The sequence below is a fragment of the Drosophila tropicalis genome, unplaced genomic scaffold (genome assembly GCF_018151085.1).
Source record: "Drosophila tropicalis isolate 14030-0801.00 unplaced genomic scaffold, ASM1815108v1 contig_393, whole genome shotgun sequence".
Classification (NCBI taxonomy): domain Eukaryota; kingdom Metazoa; phylum Arthropoda; class Insecta; order Diptera; family Drosophilidae; genus Drosophila; species Drosophila tropicalis.
In genome coordinates, this window is record NW_027172855.1 from 2231748 (window position 1) to 2256069 (window position 24322).

General features: G+C 34.5%; 1 protein-coding gene and 1 non-coding gene across 2 annotated transcripts; both read left to right on the top strand.

Moving 5' to 3' along the window:
* Window positions 1–811: 811 nt before the first annotated feature.
* On the top strand, window positions 812–2002 carry LOC137572931 (uncharacterized). Its single transcript, XM_068284783.1, has one exon. It carries the CDS (start codon window positions 944–946, stop codon window positions 1421–1423), a length of 480 nt encoding a protein of 159 aa, XP_068140884.1. The 5' UTR covers window positions 812–943; the 3' UTR covers window positions 1424–2002.
* Window positions 2003–22788: 20786 nt separating this feature from the next.
* Window positions 22789–22886, top strand: TRNAI-UAU (transfer RNA isoleucine (anticodon UAU)). Its single transcript has 2 exons — window positions 22789–22826; window positions 22851–22886. It is a non-coding gene; the product is annotated as a tRNA-Ile (tRNA).
* The last annotated feature ends 1436 nt before the right edge of the window (window positions 22887–24322 follow it).

Genomic DNA, 24322 nt, shown 5'->3' on the forward strand with positions numbered 1-24322 from the left:
ACATTATTTGGTTAAGACAATGCCTTTAATGGCGAGCGAAATAAATTGGCTTAACATTTATTTGCAGATTGCTTTCAAAATTACTATCTAATTGATTAAGCTCAAACAATAATTGGCTTTACTTTTTATTGGGCCTTTTTTGTCGTTTTTATTTTTGGTCTATTCATGTTATCTTATCGAACTTGTACTTTTTTCCGAGTGCTTTCAGGTATTCCCCACACACACTTAATGTAATCGTTTAAATGATCTAAACTTATTCGTAATTTCTTGCGAATAAAAAACTAAAACTACGTTTACGCAATCTCTTGCTTTATTTGTTTTCTAATATTTATAACCCATGGCAAAGAATTTATTTGTTGTTGACCTTATTACTTGTCATTTTATTTTTAGAAGTGGTATCTTCTACAGCTTTTAAATTTATAGCAATGGATTGTAGCTAAGATAATATTTATAGATAATTAATAAAGTACATACTTAAGTGCTCCAACTTAAAATGAAGAGGTAATGAATTGATTGCAAGCTTTTATCTTTTCTTAATGTAACTTTTATGAAGAAGAAAACCCAAACTAATGAAGTGTAGTCATTGTCTCGTGTTACGTTGTTTATGATAACAAATATTAAGAAATTTTTGTCTCATTACTGTCACTTTGAGTTAATTTGCTACGTCATTACTGCGTATGCTTCACTCTATTGAAAGTCCAAAAAAACCCATTTCTTATCACTTTACCAAAGACAAAGGTGATTTCCAACAATCGTGATAGTGTGTGCGTTTTATCAACTTTTTCGTTTTGGACTACAAAAGCACTGCAAAATTACCACAACGATTTAGTATGAGCAGTTGACTAAATACTGACGAGTATTGTGGGGCCGATGAAAAAAAAAACAAATAGCACATAAATCAATAAAAAAAAATTTGGAGCAAGTGAAAGAAGAATCGCAAGTGATGCCCAAAATAGCCACATTAAAGCTGAGCGCAAGTTACGAGATGGTAAAACTTGAGGAAGATGGTCAACAGGGATTACAGAGTGGGCAGCCTGCAGTTTCGCTCAAATGCCTCCTGGCTCTGGATCAATTGGCATTGCAGCAACAAATCAATGCAAATTTCATCTTTCATGCGATTTCCAACTACCGAAAGACACCATTTGAGCGCAAAACTCTGGAGTTCATTGCCAAAAAGTGGCTGCAGTTGCAGATGCTGTGGCGTGAGTTTCGCCAACGGGATAAGCAAATAAGACGTGGCTACAAGGATGCGGAGCCGCAGCATGGTTACTTTCAGCAGGAGCTGTATGAGCTGGTCCATGAGAAATATATGGAGGCACGCGGTCGTTTGAGTCGGGACAAAAGAAATCTGCTGCTCAATGGCAAAGTTGGTCAGGTCCAAGACCAGGACAGGGCGCAGGCACAGTCGCAGAATGTTTACTGAACGAACAAAGACATTGAATCAAATACACACACATACACACGCAAGCACACACAGAATGAGAAAGAGAAAGCGGAAACAATGTGTAAGAGGATATGAACGTGGGAAAACAGATTCCCTCGAATGGAATGGAATGGTTTGACTATGTCAACAGAAAAATGTTGCCATAAGACGAAATGGTATATCTGTTGATATCCGGACAACATTTGAACATTCAACAATTCCAGGCAGGCAATTGCCAATTCTCAATCATCAATCTGACTGCCATATTCACATCTATAAATGATTGATTACGTGGACATTTTATGCAATAATTCGCTTATCATAATCACATGGTGTCCCTCCCCCGGTAACTGGAATACCACAACTCTCTAAACTTTTTTGCAAGTCATGAAAGCAAATTGCCCAGACCAAGGGCAAGAGCACGAAAGAAAAAATCATTTGGTTAGATAAGATAAAATATTATATCAAAAGGGATAAAATAAAAAAATGTATAAATTAACCTGTACAAAGCTATTTGGTTTAAAAATTTTCAAAATAGGCAAACCAATTAAAAAAGGTACTAAGAAATGTTTGTTTGCCTAAAGTCTGAAAATGGGGAAAAATGTATCAAGTAATTTCAAAAACAGATTGCTCAGCTATTTTAGTTATCTACTTGTTAGACGTCTATTTTCAGGTCAAAGATATTTCAGTCTGGGTATCTTCTTATCAACTTTTGCAGGGTTTTTCCCAAAAAAATTTCTTTCATAAATGTAGAATATAAGTCCTGGACACAAAATTTTTTCCTTTGGTCAGAACTAAGAGCAATTTATAGAACTAAATTTATATAACAAATCATTGGAATACCTAAAAATAAACAAAAGATTAAAATGTCTCAATGCAAAATATCGTAATATAGATTGTCAAAGCACGAATGAATGATTTATATGAAACACTTGACTAAATTAGTTTATTCCTTCGCTTTATGTGTTTGCTTGGGAAATACCAGAAAGCCTATCTAAACTCAGTAACTAAAAACTAAACTCCAATTCCGCAGTTAAAGCAATATACATACATACACCTTATCAAATCGGGCTCACGGGTATTGCGCAGAGTCGGGGAAATTATTGCTCGATAAGCATGATAAGCCTCCATCGCCTTCAACTATCATTTCATTGCATTCGCATGCTGGTTTTATGTACCTATATCTCACTCTCGTGACTATTAGCCTACTCAACAAAATCGTTAGACACCCTCCTAAACTCAATGAACACAATCGCTAAGCATTGTACTAGGCAACAAAATTTTATCGCCCCTCTGGGTAGGGAGCGGGGCATTTGGGCGTGACAATGTTTGTTGTCAAGTGTCGTCAAGCTCGTCGCTAATAATTGTTACGATTGCCCACGCCTTCTCCATCATCGTCACTCTCAGCCTCGTTCTTATCATCATCATCATCATCAGCTTCAATCGCTTCAATCAGCAGTTGCCCATCCATTAATATCATGGAGTTGGCTAAGAGAATATGAGCATAGTGTTAGTTGGATATCGATATGACATTTAATCATGATTTAATAGCTAATTTCGAGTGGCATGTTGAGTTCGCACTAAAGCTCAAATCACGTGCATATTAATACTCGACCTTTTTTTTTATTTGCAGATTATCACACAATTGCCATGGCAACACTAAAAAAGAACAAAAATTTTAGTTTCATAAACGTTTTAAAAGCGAATACGTTTAAATTTAGAATGATTAAATTATTGGTCATTTGATATCAATGATGGTGTTCCAAAAATCTTTGGAAATCTCAAAATCGGGTAAAAGCAACAACTTATTGAACTGCATTTAAGACGACTTAAAAAACATATTTTTCTGTTTCTCTACACTATATATTTTTGTTAACTTTTATTTTTTTTATTTTTTAATGCAATTCGTTTAAATCGATACGAAAAGGAAAGAAAATGAACGTTCCTATAAGCTACTTGTATTAAAGTTCAAAGGAATTTTTTTATATTTATTTATACCAAATATTTTTTTTTTTTTGAAAAATATTTTTTGAATATGAATAATAGTGTTTAAATAGTTTATCTTGACTGTTTTAGCTTTAATTTCTCTAGTTTATGTTTTAAACTTATTGTTGATTTAATTTTTTATATTAATTCCTTTGAGAATAATGTTTAAGGTTTAATTGGCGATTTCATTTGCTAGAACATTGCATTTTATACTTTATCACGTGTAATCGCGCATATTTGTAGAACATATCATGCATGAACTATGACAATTCCCCATCTCACATATGGCGATACCTGTTAATTTCATAATAATACGTTGCATATTTCATGGCTGTTTGACTCACTGATGTTGGCTACCCAATGAGCCTTTACAGTTTCCCGCATTTGGCATAATTTAAATACCTTTTTAACACCATTTTCAAACGATTAAAATCAAATGGGCTGTCAATTATTATTATTATTTTACCTACTATTATTATTATCATTTTTTTGCTGGCATGTCATTTGTTGGTTTCGAATGCTGTTTACTTGCATTTTGTCACCGCTCTTAGCTTTAGTGCCAATATTTAATTTTAATTTGGCTTTTAATTATGCTCATTTTTTGTGATTTTGATCATTTTCAGTGTGATGCATGCTTTTCATGTGAATGCATTTATTGGTCTCATATTTTTTAATAAAACTATTTGAAACTCTAATTAAATTATCCATAACAATTGCAATTTGTTTTTGTTTCAAGAAAATTTATATATCAATTAGGGGAATATCTTTGAGATAAATGTATCTGCATTTGCAATCAAAGTATGATTAATTCAAATGCTCAACAGCCAAAGAAATAAAAACAATCCAAACCGAAATTGCATTGATGTTTTATTTATTTATTTGCAAGCAAATTGATAGAACTGTTGAACTTATCGAGTTTCAATTGATATAAATGCTAAGGACATTTGCTAAATAAAATTTATAAACAAAAAATATCTTCAATTTAAAATTTACTAACAACTTATATTTCACATCAATTAAAGCGATTTAGTTAGTCTGAAAATATAAATCTTAAATTTATTAAAAAGAAGAAATTTAAACCTTTAAGCTGCAATAAGAAGTAAAAGACATTAAATGTATTTATTAAGGAATTCTAAAAGAGTAAATGCAAACTACTATTTCAGTAATTTTAAACTCAATTGACAACCGGTTTGAATTGTTTAATTATCCTTCATTAGGAGTCTTTAGCATGATTAAGATTTCACATTGGTTTAAACTGTGCATAATTATGCCATGAGTGGTAATGTTCATATGGATTCCAATAACTATGAGTCTATTATGCAATCACCTCTAACTTTGCTCTCTCTTTTCCCCTCCATCTCTATAGACGCACACATTCACATTAGACACGCTTCATTCCTTTGCACATTTCATTGGTCAATTGACTGTGAAAACCTTATGAAAACAAAAACACAAGTGCAAAATGGGGGTACGAGCCAGCCAAGCTGCGGCCATTATGAAATTACTAATGCATTTCTAAAGAGTTTTTCATCAACTAAAGTCAGCGGTATGGCAACTGCTGCAGCTGCTGCTCCTAGCCAACTGTATATTTTAAAGCAAATATCATTAGCATTATGATGCTACCACGCACCTATGTAGTATGTAGATGGCATTGCTCAGGTGCAGTTGCCATCATCCACGACTGTTTACCTTGCCTTCATATGCACATTTACACACACACACACACACACACACACAACAGAAGAGCCTGGACACGCCCAACCGCACTTATACATAGTTGTGGGATACCATCATATAAAACAGGAGAAAGAATAATGAAATGTGCAAACAAAGGCAATATCATGTACTTTGCAATTCAATATTCAATATGTAACGGCCAAGAAATTTAAAAAAAAAAAATGGAATCTAATAAAAACTTGTTATTTGTTTTCTTTTTTTACTTCATGTTCAGTATTTTCTCTACAGTAACTTTTTCCCCTGTATTGCATCTTATTCTACTTAAGTGTTTTCCATGGCAATAGGCAGACTAGGACACAAGCAGCGAACATGACCGTTGTACGCGTTCTATTGAGGGGATAATAAACATGTGTGCAAACACATAACATATTGTAAAATCTATTGCCTGCTTGTAGGCGCAAATGTTCAACATACTTTGTATGTACATATGTAACCGTGTAGATGGATGCAACTATCTCTGTGCGTTTGTGTGTGTGTGTGTAAAAGTGTTGCAATTGAGTCTTCTTTGTGCTAAAAAAAATAAATTCAAAGTAGAAAACACTATTCCATAATGCTTTTAAAAAAAAAAAAAAAAAAAAAAATGAAGGGGAAATTTTAAAAAAAAAATTGAAAAAAAAAAAAAAATAAAAAAAAAAAAATTTGCAAGCCAACTTTTTTTTCTTTAATATTTGTGCCTCAGAAGCAAGCAATATTTTTCCATTTGCTCGATTGAAAAATAAAACAAAGAAAAAAAGAAAGTTTATTCTCTTATAATGTGGTAATATCGACTATTAAATATCCTGCCAAAAAAAAAAAAAAAAAAAAATTAAAAAATATGTTTATGCTAGCTAGGTTTTAGTTGTGTATATAGCCTTTAAAGATACTTTGGTAAGGTAAAAGCAATCCTTTGTTGCACATCTAACCTTAAGTTGCATACTAATCAACAACTTGTATACATCATAAGGACTATGTGACTTTTCACTGTCTTGCAGGGTACACAAAAGTTACAAATTTTCACCATAAATGAAGCCGAAGTACTAAAAACTCTGCTATTGCTGCTAGTGCTTCTGCTGCTTCTATTATTTTATTCAATTTTTATCAATTTGCTGCCTGAGTGAAAATTGAAAACGGCAGCTCTCAGCTTCAATGCAGTCTGCAGTTTACCCTCCCCATCCTCGTCGCTCGTGCTCACAAAGAAGAAGACATGCAATCAATATAAGGATTGCATACATTTTAGGCTCGACACTGTTTACTTTGCCCAACAACGTTGCAACAGTAGCAAAAATTGTTATGAAATTCTTTACTCAATCCACAAAAAAGGATGGTTCCAAGTATGACAAGTTGTTAGAACTTTGACTTTTTATATATTGCCCCTTAACCACACCGACCCTGCTTCCAATCTTTCCTCAATTGTAGTCATAGTTTAAGCCATTGATTGCATTGCATTTTTGGTATAAAAGAAAAAATGAAAAAAAAAAGACTTAAAATCTTTGGAAAATGTTTTCACTACTCCCTCTCGCACACACTCACTTGCTCTCTCTCTCTCTTTCTATACGCATTTCTATTGGGCGTCTCTCTCTTTCTCTGTACTTTGTAGCTGATGGCATAAGCTGACTGATGTTGACTGAATGGATAGACATTTTTGATAGGCATTTTGCTATTGTAAGCCCTGGCATTAAGCATTATCAAGTCAGAGGACACAAACTTTTGCCTCTTACCCAACACAATGTGCAGAGTCAAGTGGCTCACTTGTCTTGGATTTCGTTTCGTTTGCCTTGGAAAAAGCAACAAAATGAATTGAAAACAGTTTTTGCCTGCTAAGTAGTTATGAAAACGATATGTATGAATATTTTTTTTGTAATATTTTTGTTAAAAGTTCTGCAGCATCACAGTGTTATGAGTCATCGAAATATAAAATATAAGCTTTGAAAGAGACAATATCACATGAAGGATATATGTGACAAATAAGACGGCAAGTGATTTCATAGTATAGAGATTTACATTGCACTGTATGATTATCTGGTTGATCTCTAGGGTGAATTTCTTTGAGTTTAGAAATAAATATTTGATAAATAAAGAATAAATATATAAATATATAAAAAAAAATTTTTCCATCAACAAATTTGTGAATTGGCTAAAATTTACCTGGTAATTATTTTCAGTCAAAAGAAAATTAAAATTGTTATTTCAGATGAACCCTTTTAGACTAAGGAGCCCAAAAACCAAATTTCCCAAACATCAAAGATTTTTGATTCAATATAAAAATCGGTAATCGATCGATAACTTCATTTTCCAAAATTAATTAAATTTTTTTAAATTCCTTAGATTTTAACTGATATAAAGATAGTTTTTAATAATATTTTATTCCAGGTGAGTACCAAACATTTTGTTTTACTTTTTGTCTTTTTTCACGCCTTGATTGTGGTTTTATTTCTCCAACAACTTTCGCACAGCTATAACTCCATATGGAATTCAATTCAACACCTTTTTCTGTGGTACTTGCTTTATCATAGCTTCAGGGCGTGCCCAACTGACTTTTATTTATGTGCTAGTTTTTTTTCCTTTTGTTTTTCTTTTTTTAATCAACGCCTTAGCCAAAAAGGATGCGACCTTTGCCTCTGTGCCCCAAAAGCAACTGAAGTAAAAGCAAAACAGAAGCACAAACAACAGAAACAACAACAACAATAAGGACAACGAAAAGCAGTTACATAGTTTGCAAATAAATTAGAATTTGCTACAGCCGCTGGCAAGCAAATTAGAAACCGCTTGAAATACATGCAGCAAAATGTGCGTGTTATAACTGCCAAAATATACATACACACCTAGGGCATACACACACACACACACTCTCACACTCACACAGATGCAGAAAACACAATCTTGTCTAGCCGCTAGCGAAATGTGCGTGCACAAATAAATGAAGAATGTAAAGACAAAGGTGTGGAGGGGGAAAGACAGGGAGAGAAAAAGAACCGAAGGAGTCTGAACCAAGAATTGGACTAACACCTGGAGAATACCGAGATGAAAGCCGCAGAAAAAACTATAGAAAGTTAACAACAGTAACAACAAAAAATGATGAAGTATAAGATAATGAAATACTCTTCTTATTCATGATTGTAATTTTGATTCTTTTGACTATTTACGCTTTAAATTCTTAGAAACAGTTAAACGATTTTAAGATAATAAATATACTAACAAACTATTGATAGTGGACTTGTGTCAAATCAAAGATGTCAACTGTTCTTTTACTTTACATCTTTACAATGATTCGGAATCGGGCCTGATTATAAGCTTTGTCAATTTTTAAAGGCTTAATGTTTTAGGGAATATTAAATTGATTGCTTAAGAAGATCATTAGTCCGTTAGTTCTAAACTTTAGTTTGGTTATCATAACAGACTTCTGTAACATTTATTGCAAAGATCCCTTCCATTTTCCTTAGTGCATAGTTATGCCAAAGGACACCTTTACTCTCTGTCTCTCTCTCTTGGTTTTTTCACGTTTTCTGTGCAGAGCAACAGTCGCCGCCTTGGTTTTGTTAGCATTACACCCGGTGGCAGCAGGAAAACCTCAACACACACCACATGCATTTCAATTAACGGCTACGAAAGCACTTCAAGCGCAAAAACACATATATCGTACAGAAGCCACGCCCCTTTCGCCCAAAAAAAAAAAAAAAAAAAAGAGAGAAAAAAATAGTGGCAATACTCAGAGCATCCTAGGCAAGAACTATGGCTGACTTCTCTGGGTTCGGCGGGGTCCGAAAGGTAAGCGCTCCCACATTGTTTATGCCGCATGGTCGCTGCACTTTATCAAAGAGCCAGGCGAAGGCTAAAAACAAACTGTGGTCGCTAACGCCATTTTGACTTACCAGTCGACCATTTTTTTGCCCATACTTTTTTCTTGTTCTTCTTTTTATAGGTAGCCACCCTTTCTCCCACCGTACACTTAACCATTGCACTTTGCGCATTTGGTTAGGGGTAAAAAGCTTTTCAGCTCGCACGCTCACGCACTTCCGTATCTTGTTGTCTCTTCCGTGCAACGTCAACAGTTGCTTTTGGCCTGGTGCAGCCTTAAGGCTATTTGCTTAACGCGCTGGCATGTATTAAAGCCAATATTGCCGGCACGGGAGTGCCCCCCACATACCCAGAGTTGTTGGTAGTGCCCCCTCATGGCGCCCCTTTTAATTTATATGTACCATATTTGTTATTCATTGGTGGACAATTTTGCCAGCTGCATATGCAAACAATTACCGCAAAATAAAAGGCAAACACAATTACTTCCAAGCAATTTCTCTTGCGAAAACATGATGCACACACAAACAGGATGTGCTCCTCCTTCCTTTTTTTTAGTCGTCGCTTCTCTCTCTCGCTTTCCTCTTCCCTTTGCCATTGTCGGTTTCCCTAATGTATATGTCGAACAACTTTTAGTGAAATATAATGGAAAAAAAAAAACTTTTAAGGATTAGAGGTACAAAAATGGTAGAAAGGCGAAGTTGCCTAGTTAATTTAGTAATTGAAACAAGTTTGAAAAAGCCATTTAAAACAGTTTTAAAGAACTATTTATTAGATTAAATGCGAAATGGTCAATTCTATTAACAAAGTATTCGATTGTTAAATAGTCAAAAGCATCTTGGTATCAAAAAAGGGTATATTTAAGGCATTTGGTTCCACATGCATCAAGGCAGTCCATCAAACTGTTCTTCAAAATTTTATACTTCAATTTGCAAAGTATTTAAATTGTTTTTACGGGATTTAAGAATGTTATTTTATTAGCTGTTCGTTTTCAACAGTTAATCTTTAACATCATGGCACTAATTGTTGCAATGAATTGAATTATCGATTGATAATATCAATGTTAAAACATTGCCAAAAACAATGCATATTTCAGAAGACTGTACAATGGTTAACCAACATACCTCTTCGATACAATGAATAATCTCTCTCTCTCTCTCAATAAAAAATAACAAAACACAAAGAAGCGTCAACCACAGACAAAAGCAATGCCTTACGTTTGGCCAGGCCAACTAGCCAGCTGGCCACGTTGCTGGCTTACTGGATTGTTGGCTAATGGCTGACAGCTAAGGTTAATGCAACTGTCGCCGGTTGTTATGTCCATGTCATGGAACCATGTCCACCCCATGTCCTTGTTCAAAGGGTTTATATTTTATCCCTCTACTGCGCCGCTGGCAATGCAGCGATGTAACAATTTTTTTTGGGGAAACGGATCCACTTCCCTTGCCCCTGTCATTTTTTTTAGTGTTCCTCCTTTTTTTAGTCACATTTTTGCAGCTGTTTCTGCTGCTCCGCCAATGACAATGATGACATGGGTCGGGCAAACTCTCACTAAAGATTTATGGCATACGTTTATATTGGCCTTGGGCAACCATGGAAAAATGTTTCAGTATATGAACATTTTAATTAGCATCTATTTATAATTTTCATGCATTTCAAATAGATTTGCAAAATAAAATATAATTTACAAAAAAAAAAAAAAAAAAAAAACACGCTCTGCATAAAAACGTCAATGCAAACTTAATTAAGAAAAAAAATAATTAATCAAAAAATATGGATTTCTTTACATTTTTTTATGTATGCACATAACAAATGAAAATTACTCATAAATTATGTGCTATTTTTTTTGCAATAAACCAACATATTAAATTGCTAAACAATTTAACAAGCTTTAGCTAAAAAAAAAAAAACAAAAACATTTAAACATTCTATTTACAATTGAAAATACAATATATCTTAAATGCATTAAGAGTTTTTCCTGAAAATCAAAAGTTTAATATAAGTATTTAATTAAATTTATTAAATGCCATTTATGAAAACATTATTTATTAAATGTTCACTTATAAATTTTGGGTATTTATTTGAAGACAAAACAATCTTTTTAAGGGAACCTTTTTTTTTTTTTAGTTGAGTCTGCTGAAAAACAAAAAATTTCTATATAAGTATGAGAAATATTGTTTATATTTAAACATTTTTAAATTTTCAAAGAAATAATTTTGTTCACAAGCGAAAACAAAAAGTTTTTCTAAATAACTGTAACAATTTCAAATCTAGATTTTTTTGTAAATATTTATAAACTTTTTTTTTTTGTATGTCTTCTATACTTTCTATACATAACTTCAGGTTTCTTAGCAACACTATTTTGCGAATTGAATCTTTTCACAGGAGCTTTTCATTCCAAAAAAAAAAAACCTTACCCTTTTTTTCTTCATTAAGTTTTTCCTATTGAAAAGTATCATTCTTTCCCCCCCACATCGACCGCTCACAATCCCTTTTTGCTTTTGCTTTTGCCATAATGCTTCCTTTATACCCGCACCAGGCAGCACAACCATTCACTAGTTTTTATCTTTAAAGTTTTCTTTAACTTTGTCCTTCCTCAACCTGGTGGTTTTTGCTGGAACTTCCGTTAAATGGGCATTACCTTTTCATACCTTTCCTTTTGCCAGCTTTCAATGTGTGTTTGGTATTTGTGTGTGTGTGTGTGTGTATTGTATGGTACGTGTTTTGTGCGAATGCACACGCTGTGCGCTTAATTTCTCAATAATACCGCCAACACAAGGCGAAAAATTTGCCTGATAAGCGGTTTTGCCACCTCCGGTTTTTTTTCCTCTTTCCAGTCCAGACATTTTATTGGCCAGGCTAAAGGAAAAAGGGTTGCCTTGCCTTGCCAGCTGCATTTGAAGTTGCAGAATGGGGCAATTAAAGAAACCAAAAGCAAAAAAAAAAGTATGAAAAAAAGAATCTTTCAACTGCTTTTTAAAGGCAATTGCTGTGGCCATTGAAATTATACTCGAGTAACTTTCGCCTGCTTCTGACTCCGCCAACACTCAACTGGCTGAGGCTTGATTTCTTTTTATATAATAATTGCATACTTTGCGGGTTGCGGTAAGGAGTAAACTGAGTTGAGTTGAGTTGAACTCAGCCTCTCGCAGCCCCTGTCGAAATTGTTAGGGAAAAAGGCCGGCTGCCCAGATAGAGGGATCAAGGGCAACTCAAAGAAGTAGGAGCCAATATTTACACTTAAAGTTTGCGTGTTAAGTGGATAAATTAATTGCTTGGAATTGTTTCAATGGTCTTAAGATTTCTTCAAAGCGCCACCCAAAAATGTTTGTTAAGATTGCCAGAACACAGATGGAATAATTCTTGAGATATTTCAATAAATTATAAAATAATTGTTTCATATTCTCTCAGCACATTTATTACAACCGATTTGTTTCACTTACTTAAATGGGCTTGGCAATTCAGTCGCTTAGGAATAATCTTTAAGTTTGAATCACTTTAATCGGTAGTTTTTCATCGAATTCACTTCAACTAATTTTGGTTCATTTAAAGCGGTCTCCCATATTCATGCTCTGGCATTCACATTCATATGCGACCAGTAACACAGACAGCCACGGCAAATAAGTCACTTCCAATTTAACGACTAACACCTCACCCTCAACTCATTTCATTTTGCTATCAAGAGAACCAAAAACAGGCTCTACAAACATAATCACAAGCTAAAGCAATGGGCCGAATTGCGGCAAGCGCAGCCAGCCCAAAACTATGCAACAATTTATGCTTGTTTACAAAGGCAATTTCTGGCTCTCCGCTACTCGGCAGTACTCTCTCTCTCTCTCTTTCGCTCTGCTCCTGCAGAAGGCGAACAACAAATGGCCAGTGGCCATTGCATACTTTTTGAGGCTGGCCAGGCTTTTGGTACACCGCAGAGCATAGACAAACATTGATCACTTACAAAATGCCAGTGAGAGTGGACGCGTTGTGGGCGTTAGTATGAGGGGGTGAAGATGGGGGACAAGTGGGCATGGTCCATAAGCCAACTGGCCATTTTGTCAGCTGCAGTGAACTTGCAACAGCATCAGCAGAAGCTGCAGCAGGCCGATGCATGTAAATATCCCAGTCTATTCTCTGGCATTTCGGCTGGCAGTCAGGCAGACATCAAGGATACAGCATTTTGCCAGGCCGCGTCCATTGGTCAATGGATTAGAAGGCAACAACAACAAAAAACACAGAAAAAACTATGGACTCCCACGTGGCCATGGTCATGGCCTGGCCTGGCCTGGCATCGATAAAAACATGCGCTTGAAGAACAGCTTTCGCCGGGGAGCCAAATTTTTGTGCAAAGTGGAAAATATCAAACAACGTTTACTTATTGTAGGTATACATATAGTAGAAGTTTACAGTGTTCAGGCGATATTGGATGAGAAAATCACATGTGGTGCATATAAGTACATAAAACTGTTGCAGGGAGAACCCTAACACTAAGGACCTAAAGAGCTCGCGAATATTAACAAAATGGAAATGCTTTCTCACATAGATACATATAAACTAAAGGGGAAAAATATGTTGCAATGAAACTTCTTTTGACCCCGCTTTAAATACCTTTTGCAACGCAGTAATTGTTGAAAAGTTTGTTTTGTTCTCTATTGAAACGATCAAATTTGTAAGGGTATAATTTGTCGACTTCAACTGGTTTATTCATATTTATTGTAAATATTTAACGTTTAAAACAGTTTACAATTGTTGTAGTTTAATTTATAAAAGAACTCTATTTCTAAACGTTCTGCATTTAAATCGTTTCAACAAAATACACCAACGGCAACCTTTGAAATATTTTTAGTTGCAATTATTATTACGCACATTTCTATTTGCTTGCATGAAGTACCAAAAGCATTTGCTTATGTTAAAAAGTTTGCAAACAAAAGTTATGTTTCCAAACCTAAGATAACAACCATTTTATTCCAAAAAATAAAGAATACTACCGAACATGTGAGTAGGATGTAGAATTCATGGTTATTTGCCCTTCTCTTGCATATTTGAAACTTTCTTTCGGGTCAAACAAACTCGTGACATAACTCACATGCATGTAATCGACTTTAAGAGCTAGGGCATAAGGCAAAATGCTCTTTAATTAATTGCAGTATGCCCTTTATGTCAGACTCCACATCTTCATTTTGGTGAAGCGAAATGGTTAGGGAGAAGATTCATAAGGGAAAGTTGAAGGAGAAAGCAGAACGACAGATGGATGTTTAAAGACAAAACCACACAATCAGCTAAATAGCAATCGCGCTCAATGACAACGTTGTTTGGCAAGGGAATGGGATGGAAATGGGATGGGTATGGGAATGTGGGAGGCAGACGTAAATATGTAGGTGAAAGTGGAGACTCTTGGGGAAAGGGTGATCGGTGGGGTGGCTGCCGCAGACGCGTCAAGTGACATCGACACCAGGAACGGCAAACACCTGCAGAGGCGTCGACTGCATCGGCAACCGCGACGACAACGACATCCACGACGGGGACAACATCAACTTCATTTTGTCAGTTTAGTTTGCCTCGGGAGGTTAAAGGGTCGGGATGGCGTTGAAAGGGAGGGTGTAACTACAAAAGGGAAACACGAAAATTGAGGGGAAATTAATTGACACTATGCCAAAATGTTTGCCCATATTATTGGCAACGAAAATTGTTGGTTCGAAATCGTCAGAGAGTTTGATTTGTACTAATTGAAGCCATAGCCGGAAGCCAACTTCGGTAACGATGATGATGACACCCAATATCGATGATGAGACATTGGATTTAAATGCGTAAACCTCTTGACTTGGTCACTTTAACTTTCTCTTTGTCCTTGATCAAGAAGAATAAGAAAGGGGGGAAGGGAGTAAAAAAGTGAGCAACGTTTTTAATTAATAAAAGCAATCTCTCACAAGCTTCCCGACTTTCATCCTTGCAACGCATCTTTCGACTGGTTTCTGGGTGGAAAAGTTGTGGTGGAAAGGGAAGGCCGGAATATTTACATAATCGTTTGTCTGTTGGCTTATTCTCCACCTCCTTTTTCATTGCTCCTTTTTGTAGTTTTTTTTTTTTTATTTTTTTGCTGTGTCCTGCCAATCAAATGCGCCCCCAGCAGCAAGTACAAAAACTACTCAGCGGAGCACAAGTTACAAATTCTCTTACCTTATTTCCTTTATCGCAAAAGAGTAAGAAGTGGCAGTTGGATGCAAAGCAAAAAGGAGAGGCAAAAGCGAAATAGAAAGAAAGCAAAGAGCTTATCGTCTCAAAATCGAATCAAATCAAATCAATTTGCAAGAGCTGGGTGCTGGGCGTCTGCTTTTCGTAATGGAGAAATATGCCAAGTTGTTGGCAACTTGGTTAAAAAAAAAACAAACTCCGGGAAAGCTCAAAGATGCAGAAGATGCACAAGCAATCCAACTAGCCCACACGCACACACACACACACCCATTTCAGTACACACCACACAGAACACAACGTAGCATACCTCAAGACTTACCTATGGCACTCATAAATCTCAATTTTCACTGGCAAATGGTCGGGGCAAAACTTTTTTAAAGATGGAACAAAACCACAACAACAACAAAAACACACACACAAACACCAACAAACAAATATACTTTGAGAATTTAAACATTTTTGTTTCTTCTAGTATGTTTTTTCATTCGATTTTGCACTCGCAGAGCAATTACACGAGAGCCATGTGGTGGTAAGGGTAAAGGGTAAGTGAGTAGAGAGAAAATACGGTGGACCGGGGAACGGGGAACTAAACCGTTCGACCTAGTCTACTTTTATCTTTTGTTTTATTTTGTGGCAAGCGTTGGCATTTCCGCCATAAAACTGAAAAACCCGACCATAAAAAATTAACAAAATAAAACAAAAAACCAGCAATACGAAAAAATATTCCCTCTAAACGTTGAGGAAGAACAGAAACAAAAAACACAACAAAGTAAAATAAAAAGGGTAACATAAAGCTCTTTGCCCACAAAAATCGTAAAAAATTTAAAGTATCTCACAGATACACAACAGTTGCAGGCCGCTTTCACTGCTCTGTCTCTTTTTTCTCTCTCTCTCTCTCTCTATCTGTCTCTCTTCTCTATCTCTCTGTTGGCGTACAGTCTGGGCCATAAATATTGCTCTATGGTTTCGGTCATGCAACTAATTACATTTGCATAACTGTGTGGCTCACTGTCTCCTTCTCTCTCTCTCCGCTCTTTTTCTCCCTCTCTTTTTCTCAACCTATCATTCTCTCTCTCTCTAACAAAAGTAAAAAAAAAAAACTGTAGCGAAGCCCTGGCTAAAGTTAATGAAAATGCTTCAAATTAAATAAATAAAATGCAATTTTGGTTGAATTACTTTTCCTGTACAAATTGTTTATACATAAATACATACAGATGTATACGAGCTACCTATAAATGTATTTGTGAATCTCTGTGTGTTTGTGTGTTTGTTATGTGTGAGGAGCAGTTTATGGCAAAATTGATTTGTGGAATATTCAAGTAAATATGTTATGGCAAGTTGTTACATCCTTTTTGGCATGCAAATAAATCATTACCTTATGAATTGATATTTAAATAAACATAAAATATTTATTCTTTAACTTTGATAGTCGAGCAGAGTCTATAAATTAATAAACAAACAATTTAGTTACCACTGTTTGTCAGATATTTTTCACTTTAATATACAGATTTTACACATAGAGATTTTATATTATTAGTAATAACTTATTACCAAATCTTATCTGTGTAAAAAAATGTGTCCTGCGTGATATTTCTACAAAAACTTTGTAATGTTCTCCGAAGAACTAAACCTAGTATCAGGTCTCTTTAAAAGTTTTAAAGTGGAAGGTCAATACTTTTACTGAAATTTTAAGAACCTACATACAGAATCAATGTTTTACTTATTATTATTTTACACTTTAAAAATACATAAAATATGAAAGAAATACTTATCTATATATAATATATGAAATCAATATTAAGTCTAGGACATTAAAATTAATAAATAAATTTTATTGAATTGTAATCTTAACTCACACTCATAAAATGGTTTTTCATTTCCAAATTAGACCTACATTACATTATATTTTTGTTTTTTAATTATCGGAGAAGCTTATCATAAAAATACTTAAGTGTAAAACCTGGAAAATGGATAGAATCCTATATATCTTAGCGATTTTGTAACCAATATTTACCTAACAAAATGGGATAATCATTAATACTTTCATAAGCAGTAACAACTAAATATTAAGTCGAAGAACCGATTTGTATTAAAGATGATAACTAAGATTGTACACCCAAGTCTATTAGTCCCACATATGTCTGTAAATGTAGCAGATGGAAGTGTGAGAAACAGCGATTCAAAATTAAGCTCCTTAGGACAAATTCGAAGATGTGAATTGACATATTTTAAATGACATAGAAATATTGTTATGACACTTAATATTAATGTTACTTTAAAGCACTCAATTTTTGGCAATGGTTTGAGGATATACACATACATGCATACACATACATACAAATGTAGCGCTTAGTCATCTATGTATGTACACATATTCCCTTGTAAACTAAATGCTAAAACGTGTTGCATACTTTTTTGGGTAGGGCAAGGCGAACCGAAAAATAGGCGCCAGACCACAAAATTGTTGGGTCCCAAAACCAGGCAACAACAACAACAACCCAACAGCAGCAATATCAGCAGTAACAGCAGCAGCAACAACAACAACAACAAAAACAACACCAACAACAATAAGTGCAATTGCGTCTCGCGATAATTATGTATGAAGCAATTATTTCGCATGTCCAGCAACAACACGAAACAGCAACAACAACACACTCACACACACACAGACATGGCAATAACTGTTATGTTTCCCTGTTTAAGTGTATTTGTGTTGTTTGTACCAACGTGTTGGTGTTGTGTTTCGAATATAGCGGATCTGGAGCGGGGTCCTGCAACGCCTACGTGAGACCCACACACAAATTGAAACCCAACGAGGCTGCCAACAATTGTTGTTGCTATTGTACGGGTTAAATGCCTGACTGACGTCTATAATTATAAAGTGGACACAGCAACAAAACAAAAACAACAACGACAACAACAAAGACCGCCAACAGCAAACAACAACACCAGAGAGCAGCATGAAAAACAACAATTTGTACGAAATTTAAGCACGTGTGGCACAACACCAACAAAAAACCAAAAAAAAAAGGGAGAGAACAAAAAAAATTAAGTGGGAAATGTGTATAATTAAGTCGCTAACCAAAAAGTAGGCAATTCCCTTCTCCCAACCAAAACCAAAAAAATAAAAAGGACTTGCAAAATAAAAGTACGAAAATATGCAGGACTTCGGAATTCTCAATACTCGGTGTGAAAAATAAGGCATTCAAATGGAAAATGTAAGGAAAACAAAACAACAACAATGACTTTAATGGACAATTAAATTAAGTCACTATATCAAAAGGATATGAGTCATTGAAATCTTTAAATTTCTTTTAAAATATTAACCGAAATTTGTAATAAGTAAAAATTATAAATAATATGTTTCATGTCAAAATATTTTTAACATGTCACCAAATTTCAATAGGAATCTCCAAAAATTAAGACACAATTGCGTACTAATTGAATTGCTAATTGTTAGTTGTGTGTCGCGAGGTGTGTTCGATTAGTAAACAGTTACCCCCTTTTTTTTTTCTTTGAAAGGCCATTTAACAAAATTTAGCTACAGTCTGTATATCTTTCTTTTTACCCGCCAAATACAGCACAGCGAAACATTTTCCACATGAATTGCCTGCCCAAATCGTTTAGTTCGCCATCGGGATAATCATCACCTCGACAGGGCGATAGACTTTCCAATTCCAATTGCGAAACCAAACTCCCATAACAGAAAAATCAACTGTGCTGTCAATGAAGCTCTTTTTCCCCTTGACTTGATTTATTTAACTTTAATGAACTGTATGAAGCGCAAATAGGACAACAAAACTCAATGACTATGTGCTAGAAGGGTGAAATGGATATAAAGCCAACCGCAGAGCATAGAGAACTCACCGAATGAGATGAAGTAGAAAATGCGCGCTGCAGTTTAGCCCGAATTTATCCGACATATGAGTCACCCTGACCCAGCTCACTGGGTCAGACACAAAACTCACACAAAATGGCCAAGAGACTTGGCTTACAGTCTGGCCAAATCAAATGACTGCAACTAACTGCCTTTGAACTTAACCTTAAACCTAATAAATAGCTTAATTAGTCGTATGCTTTCACCTTGTTTGTGAAGAGAGATGGAGGGGGCCAACACACAGCTGACCCCTAAAGTCTCATTACACATTTAAACGGTTGGCTTTCCTGGATGGTCTACTCCTAGCCTGTCATGTTCTCAACGGGAACAGACAATTTGCCTTACCGAAAACTGAAAAAAAAACTTGAAATGTCTGCTTATTTGTTTTGTTGGTCTGGGAATATTTGGCGTGCCCATTAAAATAAATTTCGAGAGTTCTATTACTTTTATCTATTATCAATATGTTTTATTACTAGAATTATATTTCTAATTTTTTTTTTTGAAGACAATTCGACTTGGCTTATGAAATATTTTATATAAGCGAAGTTTCTGATATCAAGAAAAAGTTTGGAAATAAAACTTTAATTTAATAAAAATATAAATTTTAGAAAAAAATCGACATATTTTTGATTTTTGCTGGCGTCACCTTGAGATGTGTTCTTAAGTAATTCGGGTACGCTGATTCTGACTGCATACTGTGAAATTGTGGATATCTGGGGTTGGAAAATAGGCACCCAAAAGTATACTATAGAAAGTTTAAAACAAAAATTTTCAACTTTTTTTAACGGATTTTAGAATATTCCGTGTAAGAAAATTAGTTCTTATTTGCACATTTAACTAATTAACAATATATTACACGCAGAAAATTCCCACAATTCTTTAAAATTTAAAATTAGACAATTCTTGGAATCCCTATAGCATACTTTTTGGTTCAAATTTTACTCATTATAGAACTATAGCCAGAGTGTAAGATATTATCTATTATAACAAAGAAATAACTCTTTGATATTTTGTAAATTCATTTTCAATCAAGCCTAATATATAAATAGAATAAAATAAAAATGTTTTTGGTACAACATTATGCTTATATCATGGAATAATATATTGCAAATGAGGTCATTTTGAATAATTTGAACGCATTTTTTTCGAAATCCTGACGTGATGGAGAAAAACTAAGTACAGGGCCGTGATCAGCAACCCCCATTGACTATAGGAGACGTATTGACCTTTAAACCTTTTCATGACCTCAAAAATGTTGTCCTGTGTAATCTATAATCTGCTCAATTTGTATCCATAATGATTACCTACTTTCTCCACCTTAAAAAATTGTGTGTTTTTCTTTTTTTTAACACATTCGGCTTAAATTTACCATAGAGGCAGTTTTTTACATGTACAAAGAGGAATCGTCCATTCAGTAACAAAGTATGTAAACAAGAAAACGATAAAAATATATGCGAACTGAATATTTTTGTGTAAGAAATAATAAGTAAAAAAATTCCCAAAAATCCACTTTGACTTAACCTAAAGCTTTTCATTCAAAATTTCAGTCTAAAATGTTTTATATTTGCAGTAATTAAAATGAGTAGGGACAACAAATCTTTATGTTATATATTTGCCATCAAGATAAGGGTCCAATGTAAATGTAGTAAACCAAGAGAATTATATATTTATTCCTCTCCCAACTACTTATTTGCACATTTTAACGAAATTCGCAAACATTTAAAATTAAATATAGTGTGAATTTTTTTTTGTATTTTTATTTTTAGTTGGTTCTCTTTTACATTTGGAAAATTGTCTTTTACAATGTAATTGCCGGTTTTGCCTTTGGGCAGACTCACTTTTTGCGTAGGTTAACCCTACGAGAAGATTGGTGGGGGAAGGGGATGGGTAGTGGAAGGGAGATTGGGGCAAGCAACAGCTTGTGTTAATCACTTGCCCAAAAGTGCTTAATGAGTCCCAACAACAAGAACAACAGCAACAACGACATTATCATTAAACCAGTTAAAATAAAAAAAATCCATTTGTAATTATGTGCAGAAAAATAAAATAAAAAGAAGACAACTTAAACAACACAAAAAAATATCGTATAGAAGTACATACAGGTGAGCGTGCGAGTTTAAAATTTACAGCATAAGTGAAAAATGTGTTAAGTGCATTAAAATTAAATTTCATTTTCCCACTGGACCATATGCGGGATGGATATATACATAATTCCGCATATATGAATGTATAGTATATATGTAGGTATTTCTGTATGTAAAAGGAGGAGACTCTCTGATACTTTTTTCATTATGTGTGAGCTCAAGCAGCGACCGTAACATGGCTGGCGGATTAATGCCCAAAGATTTACATGGAAAATCAGTAGAGAGTTTGGCTCTGGACCGTGTCCATTGTAACTGTGAGGCGGGAAACATAAACATGGTCAACAATGTAGCAAGTACTTATACATACATATGTGTGTGTGTGTGTGTGTGTGTGCGTGCAGTAACAGGAACACAACATGGCGTCAATCTGTGCCTCTTCTTTGCTTCACATATTTCTTGTTTTTCCCTCTATCTTGTTTCTGTTTGTTGCCTCTGTCATTTCTCTCTTATCAGCCAGGCTTGGCGTGGGCAGTTCTCGGCTTAGCGAATGTCCTGCGACTTCTGCAGTGTGTGTGTGTGTGTTGTCACCATGTTGTGCGATTATTAAAATTGCTCAACATTACAACTGCGAGACGATGGCGTGACAAAGCAAACAAAAGCCACAAATGACAATATTAGAATATGACAAGAAAAGAAACAAAAAAAACTGACACAATACAAAAAGATTTGCCATGGGGAAATAAAAGATAATAATAAGCTAAGCTATAAGCAAAAGGTGGTGTTATTTCTGAATCTTAATTAAGTAAATTCAGCTGGCAAAATGTAACTTTAAGAATTCTTCTATATATTGTAAAACAAACTAGAATCTATTCTGTCCTGTGTCTATCTATCCTGAGTTCCAAAAACAACTAAATTGAGTTTTTTTAAATAAATTTAACTAGATGAATTAAATTATTATTAAACAACATAAATTTTGTTTTTTTTTGAATGAATTGCTAAAAATATATTAAACTTGTCTTTGGAATTTTTTTTATTTGGGTTATAAATAAAAGCCCAGGCTATGTAAAATCGAAAGGCCTAAGTTGTTTTTTTTTTTGTTATGTATTAAAAAGTATTTCAAAATATGTATTGTTTTAAAATACATATGACATTGACATATGGTTTCTTGGTGAAAGTATCTTAGAATTCTTCACAGTATCCTTTTTGGAAGGACGATCATACCGTTCGTTTTGCCTTATTCAATTTGACTCGCTTTTATCTATTGTAAGCCATAACTAAATTAATTCATTTAAACTAAAATAAAGTACGTACGTATGTATGTACATATAACACATGTCTAATCGTTTGCTAATAAATCTTTAACCGATATCCTAAACTTGAATTATAAATACGTATACGCGATATATATTCGTGTAAATTATTACGTATACGCAATGCTCGTGGTCCAAGTCCAAGTATTCTTAAATTTTTCACCCAATTATTTTAGTCATAAGAAACTAAGATCCGTCCTGTTTTAAGGATTAATCTTGTGTACCTTAAAAATAACGCAACATGAAAAAATAATACACAATAATGCACAAAAAAAGTTTTTTTTAATTTTATATATTTCTGCCTAAAGTAAAAATTAGGTATTTAAAAAAGAAAATATTATATAATTTTTTTTTAAATATATAACATTTTAATAATTAATTTCATGAAACGAAAATATTATTCGGGATTCAACAGCTCCAGTGGCGCAATTGGTTAGCGCACGGTACTTATAATCAGTATTCTGTGTGTATGAGCAATGCCGGGGTTGTGAGTTCGAGCCTCACCTGGAGCAAGTGAAAGTGGTTCGCTTAATTTTTTTCAAACCTATGGCAATGATTTTTTTATATAATTTCATAAGTTATAAGGCCTTTATCCTATTTTTCCTTCCATGAGGAAGAAGGGTTAAGGCAATTATTTCCATTAGCCGGTCATATTTACATGGCAAAACTTTCGATAATGTTGTTTTCTTTTCGACATAAAAACCTACAGGTTTTTTGTTTTACAATTGGAAAACAGGAATATGAAGTACTGCAAACACTTTTTACTTTCCATTGGGCCAACCTTTTCTTCGTCCCGCAGCCCATCTACGTCTCTTTGTTGAGCTGGGCAACTTTCAATTAAACTCGATATGTACTTTCGCTTCATCGCCTCAAATCACTTTTGATACCCGTTTACTTTTAGTTGGTTTCGCTTCTTTTTTACGTTTGTTTTACCCCATTTTTATTTCGGGTTGGAGGTTTATTTCTCGTAGGTGGATTTTTCACATTGTTACCACGAGCATTGGGCAATAACAACTACAATCCAGAGCAGAGCAGTAGCAACACTTAAATCCCCATGTAATTACAGACATCAAGTGAAGCTTTCAATGCACTTTTATTCACTCGATGGCTGAAGCTTTTCATCATATTTGCTGTTGGTTCGTTTCTGTATATTCATACCCTATACATGGCGTAGATAAAGGAAGTATATAGAATAACAAGTCCTTTGAAAATGAGAAATATAGAAAAATGTATAACTTAGTTGTCGAAACCAAAAACTGACGGTTAGGTTAGGATTAAAAAGGATCAATTTATCGGAATAAGGATCACAGATCTTCTTCTTTAGATCTTTAAAAACAAGACGAAGATGGGATGCAGATCATCGATTTTTAATACTTTTGAGAAAGCTCTATAATTTGTACGTCATTTATGTCGAAATTTAGAGTTTTAACTTTTTGTTAGAAAAGGATAAATATAACTTATGTTTATCCTTCAATCTGTTAAAAGGGTTCGACAATTCTCTCACTAACTGAGGCACTAAAAATAAAACACTAACAATTGAATTTAGCATATGTTATTGTGCTGAAACTATCCAAAAATAACTTAAGCAGGGTATCTGTAAGTCGAGTATTAGCTAAATGGTAAAATTCGTTGGCTATTTTTTTTTGTTGAACAATTGGTTGCTCTCTGCTTGCTCGATTATTGCAAATATTTGTGCACTAAGTCCGGTTTTCATACATCTCCCGGCCCCGATTCCAATCCCACGCCCTCACTGCTAAGTCATTTTCATTGTCGTAATTGTCCAAGTTACGCACATTAATGTCCTCCGTCACAAGGATATAGCATACGTACAAGCAGGATACTTCCACACATACATACTCGCATACTCACACATGTACAATATACACACTATACTGTTTTTGAATTGGGGTCCCCTCGCACTTGGCTTTGTTGTCGAGCGAGTCAGCAG